Here is a 25,341-nt window from a genome sequence, read left to right as displayed (position 1 = left end):
AGATTTGATTTATTTCACCATTTTTTTTGCTAGTAATGGCGTTTAGCACTCGGTACGTAGATGAGTCAATTACTTCCTTAGTTTGCAGACACAAGCTGTTTTGTACACGATTTGCAGAGCCTGCGGTGAACCGGACAGGACTAGATAGAAAACCTGGGATGTATGGATACAAGGCCGAAGAGAAGTGAAGCGGCACGAGGGGCCGGAGCGCGTGCCCGCGGGCGCGGTCCCCAGGAGGTAACCGAAAACTACATTTCCCAGAGTCCCGCGCGCGCCCCGCCGCCCCGCCCCCGCGGCTCTCAGGCGCGCTCCGCCCAGCCGGGCACGAGCGAGCGGGCACCGAGCGAGCGAGCCATCGAGCGCGTCCGTGGGGTGTCCGAGCGGGGCTGGCGCGGCGCCGGCGCGGAGCGGGTGTGGCGGCTCGGCCTGCGCGGCGGGCGAGGACAGCGAGGTAACCGCCGCGTCGTCCCGCGCGCGGGTCTACCTGGAGCGGCCACCCGTGCTCGCGTCCGCGAGGGGCGGCCGGGCGGCGCCGTCCCCCCCGGGGAACCGAGAGGACCCGGAGCTGGGCCTCGCGGGCCGCGCTGTCCCGAGCGGCGGCGCAGGTGCCCGGGGTGCCCGGGGTCCCCGGGGCGGGCGGCCTGCGGGGTGTCCCCTGCGCGGGGCTCCCGGAGCTCCGGCTGTCCGCACGGTCCTGCGGAAACCGCACCCGCGGGGGCGGCCACCGCTCCGGGCTGAGCTCGCAGCTTTCTCCAGGGAGGGTGCCTGCTTTGTGGACTCACTTTGGGGTTCCCATAGCCGGCTCCGGGTGTGCACGGTCCTGACGTTGAGGCTTACGGTTTGCGAAGCTTGTCACATTCTTTTTTTTTCCCCCTCCAGGGAGTGTTGAATCTTCTGCTCTTCGTGGAAATCTTGACAGTTTTGAATATTCCTGTTAACCTGCTTTCCATACCAACCTTGATATTTTGCTTCTTACCTTAAGCTGTTGTTCGCGCAGGAGGATACTTTGCGGGGAAAGGTCTTGCTTGGAACCTGGGTTGCCACAAGTAATTAACCTGCCAGGTGCACGTGGTTTTTTTTTCTTTTTTTTTTTTAATTTTTAAATACTGGTTTTCTCTTACATAAGTTAATTGTTTTCACTCTTGTTTCTGCATGTCCGGTGAGCCCTGGCCGTGCTAAGGGGCGGGTGGAATACTCTTGGCTAAGCAGAAACCCTCTGCTGCTGATGCCTGAGGAGCCTGTAACCTGCATGCAGGTAGCTTTGCTCGTTAGCTGTTGCTTTTCCACGGGCTTCCTCCTGGCACCTTTTGGTTTTGTCAGCCAAACCGACTGACCTACTTAAAACTTTAGTCATGTTGCCTTTAAAATTCCAAACAGTAGAAACAGAAATATAAAAAGAAATCACAAGATGATGTATTGAGCTTGTACGCACTTGGTTTCGTGTTTATTCTCTTAGTGTCTCCTCCGCACCCCACGCCACGCGCCCCCTGGGCCGTGTGCATGCTCGCCGCAAGCTTGCCACCACTGAATACATCCCAGTCCGCATTTTCACACTCACAGCTATTCTGTCAGTATTTGATACTGTTAGTGATTTGTAACGTCATATATTCCGTAATAATTCCAAATCCTAATTTAAAATCACAGTGAGTAATTAAGCAGAGCGTATCATTTTCCTGCCCCCACGGAAACTCAACCAACCTCCCTGCTGTCGAATACCGCCAAATCCCTCGCGGGATCAGAACCTACATTTCCTTTTCACTCAAAAATGCATCCTCAGAGAAACCCTGTCTCGAAAAAACCAAAAAAAAAAAAAAAAAAAAAAAAAAATGCATCCTTTACCTTAGGGTCCGGACGGCGTCAGGAGTTGAGGCAGTAACTCAGTTGAAGGAGTGCTTGCCTAGCCCTGGGTACCGTGTCCAGCACTGCACAAACTGGCCTTGGTGTGGGTGCCTGGAGACCAGGGCAGGAGAGCCGGAAGTTCAAGGTCGTTCTCAGCTACACTGAGTTTACAGCCAGCCTGGGCCGTAGGGGACCCTGCCTCAAAACAGCAGCAAAATCTAAACAAAAAACCAAAAATGGACATTTAAGCTTCCCATTTCTTATATTTGAATTCTCAACAAAGAGTTTAATTTTATATATGAAGAACTGAAGACACGAGCAAGAACAAATGTTGCATAAAACAACAAAATGCTATGATTTTCAGCAGTAGACTATGTAGTGTAACTATATATTTTTCTGAAAAAAGTTTTATATTAACTAATGAAGCAGGCTGGGCGGTGGTGGCGCATGTATTTAATCCCAGCACTCTGGAGGCAGAGGCAGGAGGATCTCTGTGAGTTTGAGGCCAGCCTGGTCTATAGATCGAGTTCCAGGATAGTCAGGGATACACACAGAAACCCTGTCGCGGGGAAAAACAAAACAAAACAAAAAACAGTGAAGCAAGAGGAAATCAGATATTTAAAATTTTTAATTTTTTTTTTGCAGCGCTGGAGATCAAACTCGGTTGAATATTTAAAACACACTAATTATTGTTTACTGCTTCCCTGCCAACAGTGTGGTCTGTCGGTTGGTTTTCTCTATTCGAGGAGGATATAATTGTGGACTGAGCTCACTTCTGCAATTAGTTCTGGGTGAGAATCCCTGCTCTCTACTCATTGGCTGTTTAGTCATGGCAAGCTGTTATCTGAACCTCTGTTTCCTTCGCTGTGGAGGAGGATAAAAATACTGTCTGCCTCTGGGTTCCTGGAATTGTAAGGATTAATCGTTATTATGTCCAGGAGCATTTTATGCTCCATAATCTACAACCCTGTTGATATCCCCACTCGCATACTGTATTTTAAAATGCTGCCGGTACAGTTTACTCTCTGGTGACCAGTGCGATGTAAACAGTCACCTTTGTTTTGTCTTTGAAGGATTGGTTGTATGAGCTTTATTATTTGCTTATGCTTTGTTTAATTGGTCCTGTAAATCAGAGGTAGAATTATGAAGGATTGGAAACACCTTGGAAACTTTTTTCCTGTCTCTGTGATTCTTTGTTGGAATCTGTGGCATGCCTACAAATAGTCTCCCAGGAGCATAAGAATTCAGTGTGTATTTGTATTTTCTGGAGGACAGAGCAGATTCAAGAGATACTCAAAGTGGTTCATGGCCCTCTCTCCCTCAAAGGTTCTTGTCTTTTCTTTTTTCTTTTTGAGACAACATCTTGCTGTGTAGCCTGGGCTGACTCTGAACTACCTATCTTCCTGCCTCAACTTCCCAGGTCCCTGGGATTACAGGCATTCACAATTACACCTCCTAAAGTGACTGGAATGGGGGAGAGCATAAGTGTTGAATTTGAGGCTTTTCAAATCATAGGTAAGCAAGTCCTCAACTGCCAAGCTACACTGCACCCTACCCCCCACCCCCCCCACCCCCCACACAGAGCTGGCTCTCACAGCAGAAGTGGAAGGTGATGTTTATAATAGAGTGCCTTCTTCTGGAGGCAAGGCCACTGACTGATCGTTACCATAGTAGACTACTCCTTCCTTGCCCGCCAGCGTGGACAGGCATTAGAGTTGGTGATCCAGTACTGTATTACAGCCCAGCATGTTTGAATACTATTTTAAATGCTAAATGATAACCTGATTTATTCTAAAATTTGGACATTCTTGTTCTCAGTAGAATACCAAATGTATTGCCTTTCAAAGTAGATATTTATGCTTGTGATTATATAATATTTTTGTATGCAGAATAGTAAAGTTAAATCCTAATTGATGATTATTTTGCATTCAGTATTGTTTAGAAAGAATGTATTAGGTATATTTTTACAGAAAATTTTAACTGTCTTACATAGCTCTATTACTAGGTTGTAATTTATAGTTTTAATTTGTTACAGCTTAAATTAGTCTTGAGAATTCCAACATCAGAGTCTTTTTCTAAGTTTGAATTCACTCTTATAGTAGAATTTAGAAGCAACTACATGTAAATGCACCATTTTCCCTGTGCGGCGATGGAGTGCTGGGCTTCATAAGGCTTTACATTGTGAAGGCAGCTCCTGGTTCTGGTTACCAACAGCATTCACAGTGCTTGCAGGGAGTGCATGAGGGCATCTGTGGTGCTACACAAGCTCTCCACTGAGCAACGGCCTTTCCTTTGGACTTTCCCCTTTGATATTGGGCGGTATTTTTATTTGAAATCTGGGGGCTTTACAAAGTTAAAGGTTCATAATCCCTGGGGATTGGTGGACTAATAGCAGAGCTGTGGCTTTTCATGGTTGCTTTTCATAAAGACAATCCGAGAGCTGCTTGTGTGCAGGGTACCTCCACTGTATCACATCTACTTCAGGAGTTTGAGCTGACTGTATGCACATAGCACATGGTCATCATTTTTGGGGAAAAAAACCAGCGTAAGGATGGGAATACTGCTGTTTTATGGGTATTCTACTTTAGAACTCTAAAAAGGTGGAAAATACTTGTTTTGTGGAGAGAAGATTATTAATACCATTTTAGTGTTCACTGAGACATGGATAGACCCCTACAGGGCTAGGGTCAACGCCATATTTGGACTAATGGTGAGGGTTGGGCCTTGTCTTCAGGGCTCACCAGTGTTGACTCCTGGGCGCCCTGCTGTACACCTGTGCATGTTGGATAGACTCTTCCTGAGCCTCTTTACCCACTACAGAGGAAAGCAGTTCCTCTTTGGGTGAGATTGAAATGTGTATATATGTGTGTGTGTGTGTGTATATATAGTAAGTCATCATAGCTCGCGCATGTTCGTGTGTGTGTGTGTGTGTGTGTGTGTGTGTGTGTGTGTGTGTAAGAAAAGGACAAGAGGGTGATATAGGTCGGTAGTCCTTATCTTTTGCTGTGGAGGATTCTCAGTATTTGTATCCTAGTGTCAGTCATTATAAAGCATATTTTTTTCTTTGCTGTAAAATAAAAATATTAATTGGAGAATTGTGTTCCCACTCAAAAACCTCTGGGCCAGTGTTTTATCAGAGTAAAAACATTCATTCATTAGATGCCTACTGTATACTAAATCCAGAGCCAAATACTTTATATTACTTCATTTGAATTTCACAACCACCTTAAAGGAAAGCCGAAGTTCAGAGTAATTTTGTGTGATTCACCCCAGCCTCCACAGCTAGAGAATCCCAGACTGTCTGACTCCTAAGTCTCTGCTATGAGCCACTATTTTATAGACCTTGTGTTAGACAGGCTAACATATTTCTGTAATGCTGTGGGAGTTTACAACTAGAAGCAAACTGACTTAAACCCAGGGTCAAACTGTTGCCTGTAGACCAAAGCCCACTCGCTGCCTGTCTGTGCATGCAGATGTCTTAGGACACATGTACACCTTCATGTCCGAACTGTCCACAGTGAATAGTTTTCATGAAGGCTGTATAGCCCACGGAGCCTAAAATATTTCCTGTCTAGCTGTTATACCCTAAAGAGTGCTGGCTCCCCAGCCAGACGAGTCCTGCTCCTTTATAAACGAATGGCTCAGGGGAGTATGGAGCATCCCAGGAATAACACCCAGTGTTGTCATTTCTGCTGTTCCATCACACTTTTTTGGGGGGGGGGCTTTTCAAGACAGGGTTTCTCTGTGTAGCTTTGCACCTTTACTGGAACTCACTTGGTAGCCCAGGCTGGCCTTGAACTCACAGAGACCCGCCTGCCTCTGCCTCCTGAGTGCTGGGATTAAAGGCATGTGCCACCACCGCCCGGCTCCATCACACTTCTTTTAAGGACTATAAAATCAACAGAGATTCGACCATTGTACACAGGATTTTAAAGTATCAAAAGGGTATGATTGCAACCCATTTAAAATACCAGCTGCAATAATAATAGCATTTAGTCATTCCCCCTTCTTAGAATTAGTTTGAAGTGCTTTGGGAATATTGTTCATATGACCCATGCCTAAAGTTCTTTGGCCCAGTATGAAATTTCCCTACATAGTTCTCCATAGTAAACAACTTTTGAAATCAGTTCATTATGTGAGTCCAAAATAGCAATTGTATAAACCATTTTTAATTTTACAAGTAGAGCTTGTATCGTTTGTATGCAAGTTTTTAAAGCAGTGAGTTGGTGTCCTGAGATTCGGTGTGGGAGTAATGGTAGTGAGGAGGGTGGTGGGGTGAGAGGAGAGCCTTCAGTAGGGCATGGCTGATTAGCGGGAGTTCGCTGGAGAAGCAACACCAGCAGTGGAGTGGAGGAAGTGGAGTGTCTGAGACTCTGCTGTGCTCGCATGGAGTGGGGGCTCTGAGGACCTGTGGGCTGAGAGACCACAGCTGGCAGCCTCACTTGCCCTCCAGGCTACAGCTGCTTCTCTTGTACTAGCCTGTCTGTCTGTGTTTGCCCTGACCACATGGTTATTGCTGCTGTCTGTCTGTCTGTCCCCCTGTCTGGATGATCAAGCTCCTCAATAGCAGGGTTATTACCATGTCTTAATCATTCCTTTTGGGGCTTATTTTAGTTTTTAAGTAAGATTACTTTGTACATAATTTTTTTGGTGGTGATTTTGAACCAGTGTTTCTCTGTTTAACAGCTCTGGCTGTCCTGGAACTCTCTTTGTAGACCAGCTGGCCTCAGTATCACAGAGATCCACCTGCCTCTGCCTCCTGAGTGCTGGGATTAAAGGTGTACACCACCACTGCCCAACTTGTGCATACATTTCTTAAAAAGAAAAATATGATAGACTGGTTAACGTAGTCAAAAAATTTCCTCACAATTAGAACCTGACTTCTTTTGTGAGTCAGGGTCTCTCTGTGTAGCCTAGACCTGGAGTTTGCTATGTAGCAAAGGTGTCATCAGCCTTGTACTGGTGATTCTCCTGCGTAGCCTCCCAAGTGCTAGAATATAAGCCTGAATATAATGAAGAATATGTGCTACCATGCCTGACTTTGGGGTCTGATTCCTTTGAGGCTGTTTTTCTGTGAGTCATTTGTTTTTCTGTGCATTGGGATTTCTGAGTCCGCTAGGCTAGAGGCTCAGTGGTGCAGACATTTTTAAGTGAGCTTTGTCGTTGGGTGATCTGCTTGTGGGACTTGGTGATGATAGATGCTGCTCTTGTGAATGTCTGAGTGTAAAGCATAACAGTTGTCCGTCATGGAGTCCCAGGGATTAGTGCTTCTCAAACTCTTTGTGGTCAAAGACTAGTTTGTGGAACAGCATTTCCATAGAAGACATGAAAATGAAATGAATAGGGCATAAAATTTATAACTGATTATTCAGTAGATACTTGAAACTGCTCTTTCAAGTATCGCTTTACCATATAGATTCCTAAAGACTCCATTTTTAAACTTACATAACTTACATCATTTCCAACCACAGATTCTGCTGTTTGTATTCGTTCTTGCATCCTCAGAATCTACAGTGGAGCCTGTGATGACTGCCTGACGGATGGGTTGAATGGTAGTGTGTGGTTACAAACCTATGTGACTACTGTTTAGTATCATATGTTTTATTGTGTCTGTGTTCAAACTAAATTTGGTTTGTATGTACATTCTGTAAAACTTAAAAAGTTTTCAGACTCCTAGGGAAGTATCAATTCTTGTTTGGCTACATATTATTCAGTTTCTGTCACTATAACAGAATTGTGAAGATAGTCATTTATGAAAAGAAAAGGCTAATTTTGGCTCACAGTTTTAGAGGTTCTAGTTCATGATTAGTTTGGTTGGCTCATTGCTTTGAGCCTGTGGTAACACCAGAGATCAAGGGGTGGGGGGCGTGTGTGTCCTGGAGCAAAACAAACAGGAAACCCGATGTGCCATAGCCTCTCTAAGAGCATGTCTCCAGCACTCTAAAACTGTGGTTCTCAACCAAAGGTCACCTAAGACCATTGGAAAACACAGATATTCACTTTACAGTTCATATTAGTAGCAAAATTATAGTTATGAAGTAGCAACAAAAATAGTTTTATGGTTGTGGGGTCACCACACCATGAGGAACTGTGTTAGAATGCTGCAGCATTGAGAAGCCTGAGAACCACTGCTCCAGGACTTTGTAGTCGTCCCCACCCCTTAAAGTCGCCACTACCTCCCAGGAGTGCCTCCCAAGGGAGGGGGCAAGCCTTCAAGACCCAAGCTTTAATCACTGGGACTAGCCTGGACCTGCTTACTCTAAATGACAGCTCATTAGGACTGATTTTAAACCAGTTCAGTTTGGGTTTACTTTTGTTTTTTCCTTCTTTCTGTTATATGATCAGTAGGAAATAGCCTATGCTTTGGTACTGGGCAACAAATGATGATACATTTATTTTTGCTTGGCTTTATATTCAAACTATGATCATTTGCTAGCCTTACAGCTTTATGGCATTCTCAAAAGCAGTGAGCAATGTAGGTTTCCTCAGAAAAACATAGTTTACACATGTAATGCACATATTTAGATAAAATCCATGTCCTATTAGTTCTGTATTCTAGACTTTCAGCGCATCATGGCTGTAATAAACTGAGGGATCCAGTTCAAGCAATGAAGTAATTACCATGATTTGAAAGCCTTCTTAATAAACTACTGAAGTGATGTTATCATTATTATTAAGATGATAACAGCATCTAATGCATCCTAATGCTGTAATGTTCTGCAGAAGTCCATGGAACCAACAAACCGTGAGCCAAGATAAATAATGCTTTTCTCCTTACCTTGTTTATGTCAGGGAATTGTCACAGCTGCTAGAGAAGGGCCTACTACAGTTACTGCAGATACTTTAAATGTTGCCAAAAAGTTGTCTAAATCACCTGCTTCATGAGGAATGCAGTGAAAAGGGAAGATTACATTGTGGTGGGCACACAGTTCACCCAGTCCAGCCTAGGAATCCGGGAGATTGTTAAGACTTGATTAGTTTTTAAAGGTCTACTTTTATTATTTGTGTGTGTTTGTGGTCGGTGTATGTGTGCGTGCATGTGAGTGCATGTATGTGTGTAGGTATGTGCACGTGAATGCAGGTGTTCACCAAGGCCAGAGGAGTTTGACCTCCCTGGAGCTGGAATTAGAGCTGTGAGCTGCCTGATGTGGGTACTTGGAATCAAACTCAGATCCTCTGGAAGCTGTGTGTGCTCCTAACTCCTGGGCCATCCCTCCAGCCATAGACTTGATTGTTAAAGTGTGTTTGATTCTTTTTTTTTGGAAATTGGGTCTCATACTGTAGCCCCTGTTATCATGGAACTGATTATGTAGCTCAAGCTGGCTTAAACTTGTACAGTTCTCCTTCCTTAGTCTCCCGATGCTGGGATTGCAGGCTGGAGAAGGCTTGAGTCTTAAGAATGAGCAAGGGCTGATAAGGGCACTGGTGAAGGGCATTTCAGAAGAGTGGATTTAGTCTAAGAGTAAGGGGAGATGTGGAATAGCGTGGGTTATGTGGAGTATTGCATGTAGTCAGGTTATGTCTACACAAAGGTAGATTTGCCATCATACTTCACAAATGTATAAAATGGTAAATGCATATTCATGCACCACCAATTTGCTGGTTTAAATTAGCCAAATGCTGATTAAAAATTTTGCTTTTGTATCACCTAAAATTTCCATCTAACTGAATTGTAAAAACCGTATAAACTGTTTTTTTTTTTTCAAATATTGTGTATAGTTAGCACAGTTGCTACCTGTAGTAGGCATAGCAGTGTGACTGTGTGATAGTACTGAGTCTTGCCTCACTCTGTCTGCAGTGCTGGGATTGAGTGGAAGGCTGCACTCGCTAGGTGGATGCTCATACCGACCTGCACCCCAGTCCTACAGCGCTGGTTAAGAGGTGCTTCTGTCAGGGGGCTGCATGGAGTTTTGTTTTCTTTAATTTGTAAGACAAGAGTTTCATGGAAGTGGGGAAATGGCTCTGTGGGTAAGAGCATTTGTTGCTGTTGCAGAGGGCCCAAGTTCAGTCCCCATTACCCACGTGGTGGCTCAGAGTCATCCCCAGCTCCAGTTCCAGGGGTCCCAATACCCTCTTCTGACCAGGGACTAGGCAAGCACACGGTGCATGTGTATACATGCAGGCAAAACACTCCTACACATAAAGTAAGTCTAAACAAAATGAAAGACAGTCTCATGTGGCCCAGGATAGCCTCAAATTCACTGTGTAACTTAGGTTGGCCTTAAACGCAAGCCAGCCTTCCTGCCTCAGCCTCCCAGGTTCTGGAATTATAGGTATACAGCGTCTACACTCATCTGGAGCTCTCTCTACTCAACTCTTCCTCGGGAAAGTGTGGTGTAAAGTTGCTGTGGTTGGGAATTGCCTTAGTCGTTAGTACGTTACACTGGGTGAGAGCACTGCATGTTGATGTCCCATGCTGGAAGGTGAAAAGGGAGTTAGAATAAGCTACATTGTTTCAGCACTGTGCTCTCCGCTCTGTTGTTGGTCTTGTTTTCTGTGACTCGTCATACATTTTATTTGCATGTTAAGAACACCAGCGTGTTACCCAGTGTCTGCATCAGGTCGTTAGAACCCGTCTGCTTTTGTGCATACTTTTTGTGCAGCACTGCACGTTTTGTTGGTGGTTGGTTGGCACTGGCGTGCAGAAGAGTGGAGGTTCCGGTTATGTTTCATTATCTTCGTGCCTCGGGGTGTCTTGGGATAGACTTAAGTCAGCTCAGTGGACTGTGAGAAGGCGGTTGTTCTGCTCTCACTCCTTAAGGGCAGGACTCTTAGAGGTAGCTGGAAAAGAATGCTTGCTGTCTTCAAGCTCTGGAGCTTAGGTTTACTTGCATTGTTACTGAATACTAATACACAGTCCTGTGTGTTGTACAGGCACTGTGTGTGTAGATGCGTGTGCAAGGACATGTATCTGTGTGTGCTTGTGGAGGACAGAGGGCGACCTCAGGTTGTTCTTAGGAGATGCCCACCTTGTTTGTTTGCTTATTCGATTGTTTGAGAGAGTTTCTCACTAAGACCTGGGGCTGGGGGTTCAGCTAGGCTGGCCATCCAGAAGCCTTGGGGATCCACTTCTTCCCGCTTCCTCATCACATATTCAGCTTTTTGTGTGGGTGTTGGGGATCAAACCAAGGGCCTCATGTTCAGGCACTTTCCTACTGGGCTATCTCCCCAGCCCTTAGTGTATACGTTCCATATCACATTTAATTCTTTAGGCAGATTCAGATGTGTTTAAGGGAATATTATTTTCCTACCTTTGCCTTCCTGAGACATATCAAGAGACCCATTTTTTCCTAGAGTGCAGGACAGACGTGGAACATTGTTAAAAGCACCATTGAATATGGTTAAAACTCAGTATTGGTGTTCATAGTAAGTTCTTACCGAAAGCACTCCTCCTGCAGTTTATTTTCATATAAATGAAAATGGTATGGGGGGTGATTGAATACCTTAATTGGCTGTTAGACTCTTCCCTGGTGTCCTGACTTCCCCAAGACAGAAAGCAGTACCAGCCAGCCAGCTGGACAACCTTATGTCACTTAGAACCCTCCTTGGGCACTCTGAGGAAGTTACACAACAATTGAAGCCACTTGCTGCTAAGCAGTTTGGCTTCTAAAGAGGTGGTTCTAAGCACAACTGTTTAAAAGAACTCACTCCAGACCTTCCATGCAACCATTTCCTGGCCAGAGAGGGAATGTTTCCCCTGGTGACCTGAGGGACTGTGCAAAAGGGACAGTCAAAGTTGGTACAAACACAGTTGATAATTTACTTGAAGGTCTGAAATGATTGGTGCACACGCCCATATTCTGTTTACACAGGTTATTAACTTACGTAATGAACTGAATGGAAATACCTTCCTGTTTTGCCTCCTAACATTATATTCAATTAAAAGCATCTCTCCACTCCAGTGTTTCCTTGTATGCATATGTGTGTCACACACACACACACACACACACACACACACACACACACGCACACATATATATCTCCATCCATCCATCCATCCATCCATCCATCCATCCATCATCTGTAGGGTGGACCGAGAGGCTAATGGCAGGAAAGACCGAGTGGTGGCAGTAAGCGCAGGAGTGATAGTGGAATGCTGGCAGTTGAACCGCAAAGTGATGGAGCCAGATATGGCGGTGGCTCTGACGTCAGCAAAAGAGGCAGAGGCTCAGAGAGCAGCCTCTAACTTTGACAGCCATAGGAGAGGCAGAGCCATGCAGAGAAGCCTGCAGCTGAACAGCAGACATGGAACTCAGCCAGGAAGAGCCAGTGGCTTTGACAGCCACAGAAGAGGGAAGAGCCACAAGAGCAGCAGCAGAGGTGATGTGGAAGGAGAATGAGAAGGGGGGGGGGGGGGGTGGCTGCTGCCCCAGCACCGGCAGCAGTATTACAGCATCACAGCAGCAAGAGGCCACAGACCAGCTGGGAAGAATGGTCAGGGGAGGAGTCAGAAGCATGGTGGAAGCGGAGAGAAGGTGGAGAGCCAAAGGAGAAAGGAGAAGACTGAAAACACCCAGGGAAGAATAACTGCAGACTCTGGAGACCCGGGAGCTGGAAGCACCGTGGAGGCCGTGGGGGCCGTGGGATCGGGACTGCCTTGCTTAGGGGCTGCAGCTGTCAAAGACTGCACAGGCCTAGAAGCTGCAGTGCTAGCTGCCATGGGCGACTGAGGAACCCTGCTGTCCTAGGCCTCAGAAAGAGCTGTAACACTTGTCGCGGTGGGGCTAAGGTGCTGATGCCTGAGGCCTCGTGAGAGCTGTAACACTAGAGGCTGCTCCTGCTGCTGTGCCACGGTATCAAGGGCTGCGAACGTTGCCGAAGATCTGCCCACAAAGACCTCAGCCAGCCAATGGACAACATTCTTGTCCCTTTTCAAAGTTGGAAACATTGCATTTTTAAATAGACTATTTTAAAAGAGTTTTATACAGGCATTTTTGTGTAGGCGTGTTTATGGGGGGAGTGAATGTATATGTGTATGCGTACATGGAGGCCAAAAGTCATTCCTCGGGCGCCTTCCTCGTTTGTTTTTGACACAGGGCTGCTCACTGGTGCCTGTGGCTCACAGTTAGGCTAGACTGGCTGCCGGTAAACTCCAGGGATCAACGTTTTTTGTTCCCAGCACTGCGACTGCAAGTCTGTTTCATAGAATCAGCTGTGTGAGTGTTGATGTACACGTGTGTGTCCGTGTGTGTGGAAGCCAGAAGTCAGTGTTGTCTTCTTCAGTTGTGGTCCACCCTGAATCTGGAGCTTGCCAGTTTGAATTGACTGGCTGCAGACCCAATTTTTTATATAGGTGTTGGAGATCAAACTTGTTCATCTTGTGTGGCAAGCATTTTACTGATTGGCATGCTTCTCTATCCTTATATAGACATTTTTGAGCTCTTGAGTCTGGGCCAAATCTAACTTCAGATAATTTTACAATAATGACTATTGTAAGACTGGATGTGGTAGTGCATGAATTTGAACATAAAGATATGGTGGTGATCCCTGCTAGCCTAATATTCAGATACTAAGAGCAACATCTATATCTACCTACCTCTCTCTTATCTATCTGTATCTGTATATCTCTGTCATCTGTATATCTAGATCTATCATCTGTATCATCCATCTGATCTATTTATCATCTGTCTATGAGAAAAATGACAGGTGAAAGATGAATTGCTGATCTAATCATTATGACTATAAGAGTTAGCCAAGATTTTATGTGGTAACCCAGCTCACAAATGTCCACGATCCAGGCAACTACATAGATGTTGTTAAATATAATCTTTTGGGGCTGGGTACATAGTTCACTGGCATAGTAAGTACATGCAAGCACAAGACCTTGGATTGAATCCTTACCTCTGCCTCTGAAAAAATATACCACCGTCATCGTCTTGTAAGATGTTAATGTGCACCAGACCATAGTGGCATATGCTTTTAATCCCAGCACTCAGGAGGCAGAGGCAGGCGGCTCTGTGAGTTCAAGGCCAGCCTGGTCTACAGAGCAAGTTCCAGAACAGCCAGGGCTACTACACAGAGAAACCCTGTGTTGAAAAATGAGAGAGAAAAAAAAAGATGTTAATGTGCATTATTCAAGATTATTCAAGTAAATCTAAAACACAAATAAAAGAACAAATCGGAGATGTGCAAAGTGTCGCAGCAAGAAGAGCTCACACATCACTGGGAGAGTTAGAGAAGGCTTCCTAAAAGACTCGTTATTTTATCTGGGCCTTGACATTATTCTCTCACAGCAAACGGCTGAAGCAAGCTTTGCACATTTATTCTGCAAGGCTGGATGAGGAAGTATGTGGTCCATTAGAAAAAGATTGGGTTTAATCAGCAGGGTTGAAGCTCTGACTCCTACCATTTTCTAGAGGGTTAACCCCAGGCAAGGTAGGGATGTTTAGTCCTTCAGTACTGTTAGGAGCTAAGTGAGAAAGCGTGTGTGTGTGGCAGGCACATAGTGATTTAATGAGGGCTCTTGGTGTCTTATTTTTCTTTCCCCCTACTTTATATAAAAAATGGATGAAAGAAAAACAAGATAGATTAAAGGCTGAGCAAAGAAGGCCATTATAAACTGTTTGAACTGCATGTACTGGGCAGTTTGGAAATGACAAAGTTGGATAAATATGGCAGCATTGCCCTTGGATGTAAGGATGAGTAGGAGGGCCATGGTGAGATAGTCCAGGTGAGATACAAGGTGGATTTTCTAGCACACACTGAAAACAATACTGTTCAGCGAAAGAGGAAAAAAGTGTAAGAAAACTTTCAGTTAGAATCCAGAGAAGTTGAAACCTACGTGTTGTAAAAATTGGAACTCAAGCCTGGCTCAGCGTTTGAATTAGAACTGGGAAAATGGTGAGGGGGCAGGAAGGGACAGCTTTAGAAGGGAAGGCGGGCATCTCAGTGTTCATGGTTTGCTCCGTAATCTCTTCCTTGCAGTGTTCTGAAAGGAGTGTGGTGGTAAATGGTACAGTCTTCAGAGCTCTGCTGCATGATCTGAATCTTGCCTCCACCATGGTGGTGGGCTCTACTGTGTGTCCTCAGTTCATCTATAAAATGGACAAAAGACGCTCCTCTGTGACTAGGATGCTGCTGGTAGTTTAGATGACAATAGTATTTTCATGGTGGTGGTGATGTCTTTATACCTTATTCTGTGAGCTGACTTACCTGTCAGGCAGCAGAGTGGCTTGTGAATGTACACACGTGTACGCGTGCTCATGTGCACGCGCGCGTGATGTATATGTACTTTTGTCCTCTGAGTTGTATAATGAGTGTGGTAGAATGCTGCTGTCTGTTTTCTGTTTCAGTTATCATATAATCAAGTTGCCCTTTGTGGTGTACAAATCTATACCTTGTAACAGGACACAGGACAGTTCATCTTTAAAGCCTCCTGGTGACACCTGTAGTCACACCCTCCGTGCGTGCGTGCGCCTCTCATTTTAGCAACTCCTCAGCTGTTGCTGAGATGCTCACACTGATTGTGTCCTTTTGAGAATACTTCAGGGGCTTAGGAAGTGCAGTTCGTTCCCTTGTGTGGTGACTGATGTCCTTGTGCAGGTGTGCCACGGTGAGTTTATCCACTTATCTCGAGACCATTTAGCTTGTTTCTCGGTTTTAGCTGTTGTGGGTAGAGCAGCTATCAAATTTTATAGCAAGTTCTTAAACAAATGTAAATGTTCCTTAAGGGTAGATTGTCAGCAGTCAGATTGTTTGGTCATACTGCATGTCTATAGAAAAATTGTCAAAACATATTCTAGACTATCTGAACTGTCTTGTATTCTCAGCAGTAATATTTAAAAGGTTCAGGCATTTCTAATCTTTATCAGCACTTGCTAATTTTTAAAATAATTTTGTTGCATACAGGTAAGTGGATTTCATTGTATTTTTATACATCACTGCCCTCACCTCTCCTTCCTCCCTCACCCAAATAGTCTTCCTTCATGACACACACATCCTGCTACCTCTTCTTCCCTTCCCCCTGCAGACCTCATTGTCTGCTCTCATGGAGCCCCTTTCTCCTGCCCTACCCCCACCATACACACAGGCATGTACTTGTGCACACACACATTTAAATCTAGATTCCTTGTATGAGACAAAACATACTTATCTTTCTGAGTCTCTTATTTCACTTAGTGATCTCCAGTTCATCCATATTCTTGTGAGTGTGATAATTTCACTCTTCTCGGCAGCCAAATAACATTCTGTTGTGTGCATGTACCATGTTTTCTCTTGGTTCCATGTCTTGGCTGTTGTGAGGTGATGGAGCCATAAACCTAATGTGCAAGTGTCTCTAGGACGCTGATTTAGAATCCTGTGTTGTAAGAGTGGTATAGCTGGATCATACAGTAGTTGTAGTTTGAGAGTTTCTTACTGGGTCCCATAGTGGCTGCACTAGTTTCCATCTCCACCCATATCGCACTACAGGTTTCTTTACGTCCTCTCAGGGTGCCTGGTGTTTTCTTACTAATGGTCATCCGACAGGTAAGACGGATCTCAAAGCATTTTTAACTTGCATTTTCCTGATGGTGAAGAAGGAGTTAGTACTTTTCCAAGCGTTCATTGACCATGTGTATTTCTCCCTTTGAGAACTGTCGGTTCAGCTCGTCGGCCCCTTTATTGATTGGATTGGTAGGGGTTTGGTATTTAGAGTTCTTCACAGAGTCTAGATAATAATCCTTTATCAGATTATAGTTGGCAGATTTTCTCCAATTCTTTAGGCGGCCGCTTCACTCTGTTATTTCCTTTGTGTTGCAGAAGCTGTTTAATTTCATGCAGCCTCAGTTGTTGATCCTGGGATTGTCTTCTGACTTTTCAGAATGTTCTTAACTATGTTAATATTATTAATATTTTCATCTTGGCAATTCTGATAGGTGTGTGATGGTATTTTCCTCATGGTTTAAATCTACTCCTCTAAAAGAATTGATGCTGAATGTCTTTTTGTGGGGTATCTCACATATTTACCATCTGCACTGGTGATACGTTCTGAGTCCATATTTTAATTGGAGATTTGGGGTTATTTCTATTGAACTTGCAGGTTCTTTACAGATTTGGAGCGTGTGTCACGAGGTGACTCTCAGACGTTCTCATCAAGTGTGTCTTCTTGCTCCGGTTCTGCTTTCATGGGCACCGTTTCCTCATTGTTGCCGCCTGTCCCGAACATGAGTCCCTGGGCACTGCCTGGAGGCAGGCACTTGCCCACACTCCAGCCTACAGCTTCTCCTTCATTGTTAATGCAGTCCACCTCAGCGACTTTCCTTTTTAATCTCAGAACGGTAACATGCGGTTACCTGGTCGTGAAGCTTTTCTAGGTTTTCTTCTCAAAGTTTTGTAATTTTAATTATAATTACACTTAGTAACATTTAAGTACTATATAAGATAAATCATGACTTTTTAAAGCTTTATATTTGTGTGATATATAATGTGTAGTGAGTGTGTTTAGTTTCATAATAAACTTTGATCCATTGTAAATTTTCACATCAAGACTTAGTTTTGTTTATCTGGCTATATTGTTGTTCTGTTGTTACTGAAAAGTTGTTTTTTCCGTCCGTTGAATTGCTCTGGTGCTTCTTTGAAATTCACTTGGCTGCGTTTGCTCAGGTCGTGTGCTATTGATGTCTCTGCTCTGACTTCCTGTCCTGTCATTCTGGTTTACACTGGTTTGCTTCTTTGAAATTCACTTGGCTGCATTTGCTCAGGTCGTGCGCTATTGATGTCTCTGCCCTGACTTCCCATCCTGTCATTCTGGTTTACACTGGTTTGAGAACTACCATGACATTATTAAGGTATTGGAACTGCCACAGACCCTTTAGCTCGTCTCTCCTGCTACTGATACCTTATGTTACTTTGATGGGATTGTTTCAATTAATCAGTACCCTTTTATTAATACATATTTTTAGTTAAGGTTGTCCTAGTTTGTTTTTTTATTGCTGTGGTAACACCATGACCAAAAGCAAACTGGGGAGGAAAGGGTTTATCACATCTTGGAGGTGTGGTCTGTCATCTAGGGCAGCTGAGGCAGGAGCGTGAAGCAGAAACTGTGGAAGAATGCTGCTTTCTGCACACTTCCTCTGGCCTGCTCAGGGACTTTTCTTATATAGCCCAGGCTCACCTGTCTAGGGGTAGTACCACCCACAATGGGCTGGGCCCTCCCATATCAATTAGCAATTAAGAAAATGCCCCCACAGATATGCCCGTATATAGATATGATGGAAGCAGTTTCTCAATGGAGGGTCCCTATTCCCAGCTGACTGTAGTTTGTGTCAAGTTGACAAGACACTAACCAGCACAAACGCTGACACTTTATTCCAGTTTCCTGCTTTTTACTTTTTCCCCATTCCAGGACCCCAAGGGTGCTGCGGTAAATTCAGTATCTGTGTCTCCTGGTCTCCTGCTGCCATGGTAACCAGCTTTCCCTCGTTTCTGCTGACTTTGATGAGTACTGGTCAGATAGCTTGTAGAGGGTCTCGTTGGCGTTTGTCTGATGCTTTTCTCATGGCCAGACTGAGGTTGTGGGCTCTGAGAAGCAGAGACAAGGGACACAGAGTGCGTTCTCACTGCGGCATGTGGAGTTAAGGTTGGAGAAGTCCGTGAGATGAATCAGTTGTTCACCGTGATCACCTGGCAGAAGCATGTGTCAGATCTCACCACCGTGAACTCATTCTCCTGTTTCATGCTGTGCTCTTTAGAGTGAGCTCACTGTGGCACTATCCACAGGCCACACCTCAGTAGTAAAGTATCTTAAGGCTTAGTTCAGTCTGTAAAAGCATTTGACTCAAAAGCATGAGAACTCAAGCTCATATTCCCAGCACTCAAAACTAGATGTGGAGACATGCACACATAATTCCAACAATGATGGTGAGCTCAGTGATAAAGGTAGGTGGGTCCCAGGAAGCTCACTGGCCAGTTAGCCTAGCCTACTGGCAAAGTTCCAGGGCAGTGAGAGAGAGACTCCATCTCAAACAAAAGGTAGAAGACACCTAAGGACTCCATCCAGGCTTGCCCTTTGACCACCACATACATACATGCTACACACACACACACATGCATACACACACACATTCTCTCTCTCTCTCTCTCTCTCTCTCTCTCTCTCTCTCTCTCTCTCTCTCTCTCTCATGCACATATGAATGAAAAGTCTCCATAATTTATTTAGAATCTCCACACTCACCCCCTTCCTCTTTGTGGACTGAACCAAAGGGCTGCTCACAGTAGGCTCACAGTAGGCTCACAGTAGGCTCACAGTAGGTTCACAGTAGGCTCACAGTAGGCTCACAGTAGGCTCACAGTAGGCTCACAGTTGGCGGTCATTCTCCCCCTGAGCCCCTCCTCCTGCAGCCTGAAATTATTGTTCATGAGGAGTTTGTGTATTCTACCCCATTTGTTTACTGATTCCATCATTTATTTAAACCCAAGTTATTTCTCCTGTGCTTGGGGTTATGTAACCTGACACTGTGGTTGAAGGCATGTAATATTGAGTTTTACATTGAATATGGTAATTCCTCAAACCTTGTTTCTGGCCCCTTAGTCTTTCCATTAGAAGATTTAGATTCAGCTTGTCAGTGTCTATTATAAAAACTTCCTGTATGGCTTGATTGGAACTGATTTAAATCTGAGTCAGTCATGTTTACTAAATTGAGTCTTCCAGCCTAGGAACTGTGGCGGCTTCCCATTTCTTTAGGTTTGCTTCTATTTGCTTCAATAACATACTTCAGTGTGTGGGTTCTGTACGTTTCATTGGGCTTAGACCTGAGTGTCTCCCTTTCTTAGAAGCAACGAACTTTTCAAATTTCTGTTTCCATCATGCATTGCCAGTACATAGAAATAGAGTTGATCTTTGCATGGTTACCTTGTATTTTATGACCTTGTAAACTTACTATTGTTAGGTGCTCCTTAGAAATGTTTTACATCAAAAACGTCTGCCAATAGGACATAAAGGGACCTTCCTGGGGACAAAGGGCATGTGCAGATCTCAAGCCTCATCTCAGAACCTTAGCCATTGAAGTGTGACATGTTCTCCTGTCCCACCTTTTGACTTCTATCAGCTTTAATATCAGGTGTGCCATTAAACCTAGAATACCTCTACCACAATGTCTCTACAGTTAAACTAGGTAAACTAGAGAGAGAGAGAGAGAGAGAGAGAGAGAGAGAGAGAGAGAGAGAGAGAGAGAGAGAGAGAGAGGGAGGAAGGGAGGGAGGAAGGGAGGGAGAGAGAGAGAGAGGGGAGGATACTACAAGGATCAAACTCCTGGCACTTCTTTCTTGTTAAATGCAAATGTCCATCTTTCTGCCCACTGTTATCACACAAGGTCTGTTATCACACACAGGCTGTCTGTACACAGGGTAAGATGCCAGCAGGAAGAACACAACAGCTCCTGCAGAAGCTCGTTGCTTCCTCCTCAAGGCCAGGAGAACAGAGATAGCATGTCTTCTGATACATGTCCATCATGGTGAAAGACGCACAGACATGTCCTCCTGTAAACCCTGCAGAAGAATAAGAACACCGAGTTCCTTGTCTACAGATCCCACCTGACTCTTTTCAACCAGTGTTGTTCCTGTCTCCCTTTCCTTCCCTTCAGTACAATTTGCACAAATCTTTAGACTCTTTGGTTCAGTATGATTTGTTCTTTGAACCAGGAGATTGCACATATCCAGTTACATTAATGTGGACAGTTCTGTTTCCTTCCAGTTTGTTGTGCCTTTTTATTTCTCCCGTTATTGCACCAGAGGGAACTTGACATTTCTTAACTTTTTTTCTGTACCACCAACCAGATACCAAATCAGGACACAGAGACTTATCAGTTTTGAATGCTCGGCCTAGCTTAGGCATGTTTCTGGCTAGCTCTTTTAACTTAAATTAACCTGTTTCTCTTTATCCACCTTTTGCCTCGGGGCTTTTTACATTTCTTTCCTTCTGTATATCTTACTTTCACTGCTTCTCTTGTCTGTCTGGCTGCCTGACAGCGGCGGCCTGGCTTCTGCCCCAGACATGTCCCTCATTCTGTCCTCCTCCTCTTGAGCCTAGATTTCTCCTCCTATTTGTTTTTTCTGTCCAGCAGCCCTGCCTATCCTTCTCCTGCTTAGCTATTGGCCAGGTAGCTTTTTATTAGACCAATCAGGTGCCTTGGGCATGCAAGATGAAACAGATCGTTACATAATTAATCACACATCCTTACATCCTTAAACAAATGCAGCATAAACAAAAGTAACACACCTTTACACAGTTAAAGTAATATTCCACGGCATAAACAAATGTAACACATCTTTGTCCAGTTAAAATAATATTCCACGGGGCTGGAGAGATGGCTCAGAGGTTAAGAGCACTGGCTGCTCTTCCAGAGGTCCTGAGTTCAATTCCCAGCAACCACATGGTGGCTCACAACCATCTGTAATGAGATCTGGCAGGCAGGCAGGCAATACACTGTATATATATTAAATAAAGAAAGAACAAAATAATATTTCATAACATTTTTCCTTCTCCTCCTCACTGCTCCCCTCCTTTTCCAAGTGCTAGGACTAGCTACAGCATGCCCCATCCCCTAGCAGTCTACCATTTCAGGGGTTATGTTCAGATCCTAACTCCATATTTAGTTACTGTTTGTCAGTAGCAGAAGGTAAGGGACCAGCTTCATTATTTCACATTTGATATCCAGGATTTTTGCTTATTTGATTGGTGGTTACTTTGTTTTTGTTTTTTTTTTTTCTTGTGGGACTGAACACATGCTAGGCAAGTGCCCTACCACTAGCCTACACCTTTAGCCCTTATCTTTATTAAGATCAGGTCCTGCTATGTAGTACAGGCTGGTTTGGAACTTGCAGTGAAGCCAAGGCTGTCCTCAAAGTTGTAATCCTCCTGCCTCCACTCCTGGGTTTAGATGTTGCCATTGGGCCCTGCTGGTGTCCTCTCTCTGTACCTTCTCCTTTTGTGTTGAAGTCTATATCTTTTAATAATCGAGCTGTTTCCGTGCATTTTCTTATGTTAATATTGTTAATCTAGTTATATCTCATTTCTGTTTGGTGTATTTGTTTCTTGTGACTTAAATAGTTTTTTTTCGGCCGGGCGGTGGTGGCGCACGCCTTTAATCCCAGCACTCTGGAGGCAGAGCCAGGCGGATCTCTGTGAGTTTGAGGCCAGCCTGGGCTACCAAGCGAGTTCCAGGAAAGGCACAAAGCTACACAGGGAAACCCTGTCTTGAAAAAAAAAAAAAAGTTTTTTTTTTCATCCAATATAGCAATGTTTTTCTAATTTTAAAGATACTCTTTAAGATACTTGTAGACTCATTTTCAGTGGTCACAGACAGTAAGTCCCCTGAACTCTTCCTCTGTTTCCCATGGTGGTCACATCATGTGTGGCTCCAGGACTAGGGGTGTACAATGATAACTTACATTTCACCTGTCTTTTGTACTAGCTAATGTGTATGTATGTGCCATCACATGCAGAATCATGTGACCCCTGCTGCCATGAGGACACAGTACGGTTCTGTTAGTGAGCTGAATCGCTTCTGTTCCCTGTTGAAAGCCACAGCCCCTCTTCTCTCAGCTTTCCCTTTCTTTCAGAACCCCCACCTCTGCAGTCCTGTCATTTGAGACTGTTACAGACAGTGGTGCTCCTGGGTAATATGTCTCAGGACTTCCAATAGATCCCTGAGACTATAGATGGCATCACCTCCAAACAGACAGTTGTGCATGCATGCAGATACTTGGAAGGAGAGAACTGACTCTATCAAGTTGTCCTCTGATCTCTACATGTGTGCCATAACACATATGTGCCCACTTCTATACCACATACACCATCGTCATCCATGAAATTTAACTTGTAACTTAAGCCCAGTAATAAATTAATAGCATTTACTGAGACAGACAGAATAATTATATGAACATACTATAATAAAAGTGCATGAATGCAGTCTCTTCCCTTCTCTCAAAATGTCTTACTATACCATACTCTTCTTGTGATGACAGTACTACAGTACGTAGGCGGAAGTGAGATGAAGGATGGTGGGTCTGGATGTAGCATTAGGATACTGCATATGGTTACCTGGGATACACACTGCCATGCCACAGCAGCTACTACTAAGTGCTAATGGGTGGATGTGTCTACAGATTGGATACACTAAACAAGCACAGGATTTGCATCCTGAGCAGGATGGACAGGACTAGACAAGAGCTTATCCTGCTCCTTAGAATGTCCAGTTCTGTTCAGAACCTTTGAGTTATTTGTGTTTGGTAAGTTTGTCTTAATATTTTTAGAACAGGGTTGACTGGGTTTAAAGATGGTTATCTTGCAAAGTGTCTACAAACTATGACTCACCCAAATTGTACCCACCAAATACTTTTGAGACTTATTGGAACACAGCTGTACTCCTTCATGTATTCTCATTTGGGGCCATTCTTTCACTACAAAGGCAGAGTTGAGTAGTTGTCATAGAGTACAAATGACCCTCAAAGCCAAAGTCACGTACTTGTTGACCCTTTGCAGAAATGGTTTGATTGCACTACTTGTATTTGTTCTTATTTGGTTTCTGTTTCTTATGATCGGGCTTCACAATGTAGCCTGAGTTCAGGAAAGTCACCTGCCTGAGTCTCCCAAGTGCTAGGATTATAGGTGTGCACCACCACGCCTGGCTCTGAAGTAGGGATGTGAACTTAAAAGAGCTGCTATAGGGAGCTGGGGAGCTGGGTTGGTAAGATGCTTGTTGCACACGCGTGAGGACCTGGGCTCGCTTCCTGGAGACTCTAGTCCATATTTGTTCTGTCCTAGAAGGAAGTACACCATGTGGAAGTGTGCAATCTAATGTAGACAAGAGTGTGGCCCACCATCACCTTCCCACGTACTGTAGCTTAGAGGTTGATTACACTTCTTACAGGCAAGGAGATAGAGACAGATGTGACCTGTTAGGGATCACCATCATGTTGTGTCTGCCACAGAAACTTTAAGACATGTTAGTAACTACAGCCCATAATTTTACATCACCCACTTTGTTTCCTGACAAAGCTGAGAGATGAGATTAACAGTAAAAGAACCCCTTAGACCTGACTTTCTGGTTAGGGCATTTATAGTTTTCAAAAGCTGCATACTATTGCAAGCTTCCATCCTAACACAAACATCTGCAGCATGGTTTACAGTTTTGTAAGTGCCCCTGAAGTCTAGTGCACTTCTGCGACCCTCGGGACAGCCCTGTTTATAGGTAGAGAACCCGAGGGTTAGGAAAACTTTGAAAAAAGATCACAGCCAGTAAGTGATAGCAGATGGTTTAACTTCAAACCCTTTGTCTCTATCAGGTGGGCAGGATTGTAGCATATATCTATTAATGATATGAATATTCATCAAATATGCTTATTAGTGAAGTAAGTGTGATTTTGTATGAAAGTAATAAATTCTATATGGAAATGCAGATACTATGAGGTCTGCACACTTTAGTTCAGCTGTTCGTGTTTCTGGTTGTATATCTTTAACTCTTGAAATATTCTTGTAAGTGATGCACTCACCCACTCCCAAAAGACATAACTAAAGCTTAAGCAGGGTCTCAGTGGTGGAATCAGTCTAACGTAGAATCTAGCTCACAGCTTCTGATTTTGAAGCCAGTATATTCCATTTTTATGTCCTTTGTTTTTGTGTTGAATTTTAAAGCTGTTCTTTCGCGATGTAGTTAGATGAAGTGAGTCATGTGACATTTAGTGTAAAGCTGCAGGGTTTCCAGTATGACCAATGTGGTTACATGTATCTTATTGATGAATTATAATCATAATACCTTTTAGTTTATCTTTGCGTGTTTTTTTTTAATATTTCAGCACTGTATAATGGCAATTGAAGGAATTTTGAAAGATGTCTAACGTTTAGTGGCTACGTCTGTCTTCTGTCTTCTCACCCTTAAAAGAAGAGTAAATGGGATGTTTCAGAAGGGAGCTCCATAAAAAGAGTGTTGCAAATGGCTTCAGAGTCCACCAATGGGAAACAAGCTAGGAGTCACGTGACAAAGGGGCGGCGGCAGCCCCCGCACCAGCCCCCGCACCAGCCAGCCAGGAGCAGGTCTTCTGTCAGCGAGTGTGATGGCGAAGACTCCTTCATCTTTGAAGCCAATGAAGCATGGAAAGACTTCCATAGTTCTCTCCTTCGGTTCTATGAGAATGGGGAACTCTGCGATGTCACACTGAAGGTGAGACGGCCTTTTCTTTCCCCAACTTCTAAGGTGTAGTATAGAAAACGAGAGTTTCTGTACTCACATACAAATGTCAGGAGTGACTTTAATCTCAGTTCTCTGTGAATCAGTGTCTCCTGTGTAGCCCAAGTCAGCCTTGAAATCATGCTCTTTCTGCCTCGAATTTCCTGAGTGTCGGATTACAGGCCTGTGCTGCTGCTCTGTGCCTGGAATGGGCACGTTGTTGTACTAATTCACTGTTGTTTTTTAATTGAAACTTTTTTCATATAATATATTCTGATCACACTTTCCCTCACTTCTACCAGATCCTCCCCACTCCCCACCCACCCGACTCCACACCTTTCTCTTTCTCTCTCTTTAG

The 25,341-nt window shown here is 44.2% G+C and overlaps 1 protein-coding gene across 8 annotated transcripts in view; it reads left to right on the top strand.

Annotated features, from left to right (window-relative positions):
- Positions 1 to 341: 341 nt before the first annotated feature.
- Positions 342 to 25,341, top strand: part of Klhl8 (kelch like family member 8) — a 60,415-nt gene continuing 35,415 nt past the window's right edge. For 2 of the 8 annotated variants that reach the window (XM_059274862.1, XM_059274854.1), the window contains exons 1-4: positions 543 to 605; positions 880 to 1,062; positions 2,554 to 2,630; positions 24,613 to 24,977. In XM_059274862.1, the coding sequence (XP_059130845.1) occupies positions 24,750 to 24,977 (228 nt within the window). In that variant the 5' untranslated portion in view covers positions 543 to 605; positions 880 to 1,062; positions 2,554 to 2,630; positions 24,613 to 24,749. Of the gene's footprint in view, positions 452 to 542; positions 606 to 879; positions 1,063 to 1,133; positions 1,256 to 2,484; positions 2,631 to 24,612; positions 24,978 to 25,341 lie in introns of those variants that run through there. The other 6 variants (XM_059274858.1, XM_059274856.1, XM_059274859.1 and 3 more) reach the window with 6 other exon arrangements.

The sequence above is a fragment of the Peromyscus eremicus genome, chromosome 10, assembly GCF_949786415.1.
Source record: "Peromyscus eremicus chromosome 10, PerEre_H2_v1, whole genome shotgun sequence".
In the NCBI taxonomy this organism is placed as follows: Eukaryota; Metazoa; Chordata; class Mammalia; order Rodentia; family Cricetidae; genus Peromyscus; species Peromyscus eremicus.
Note: the sequence above shows the minus strand (reverse complement) of the source record. Positions and strands in the feature narration are given on the sequence as shown.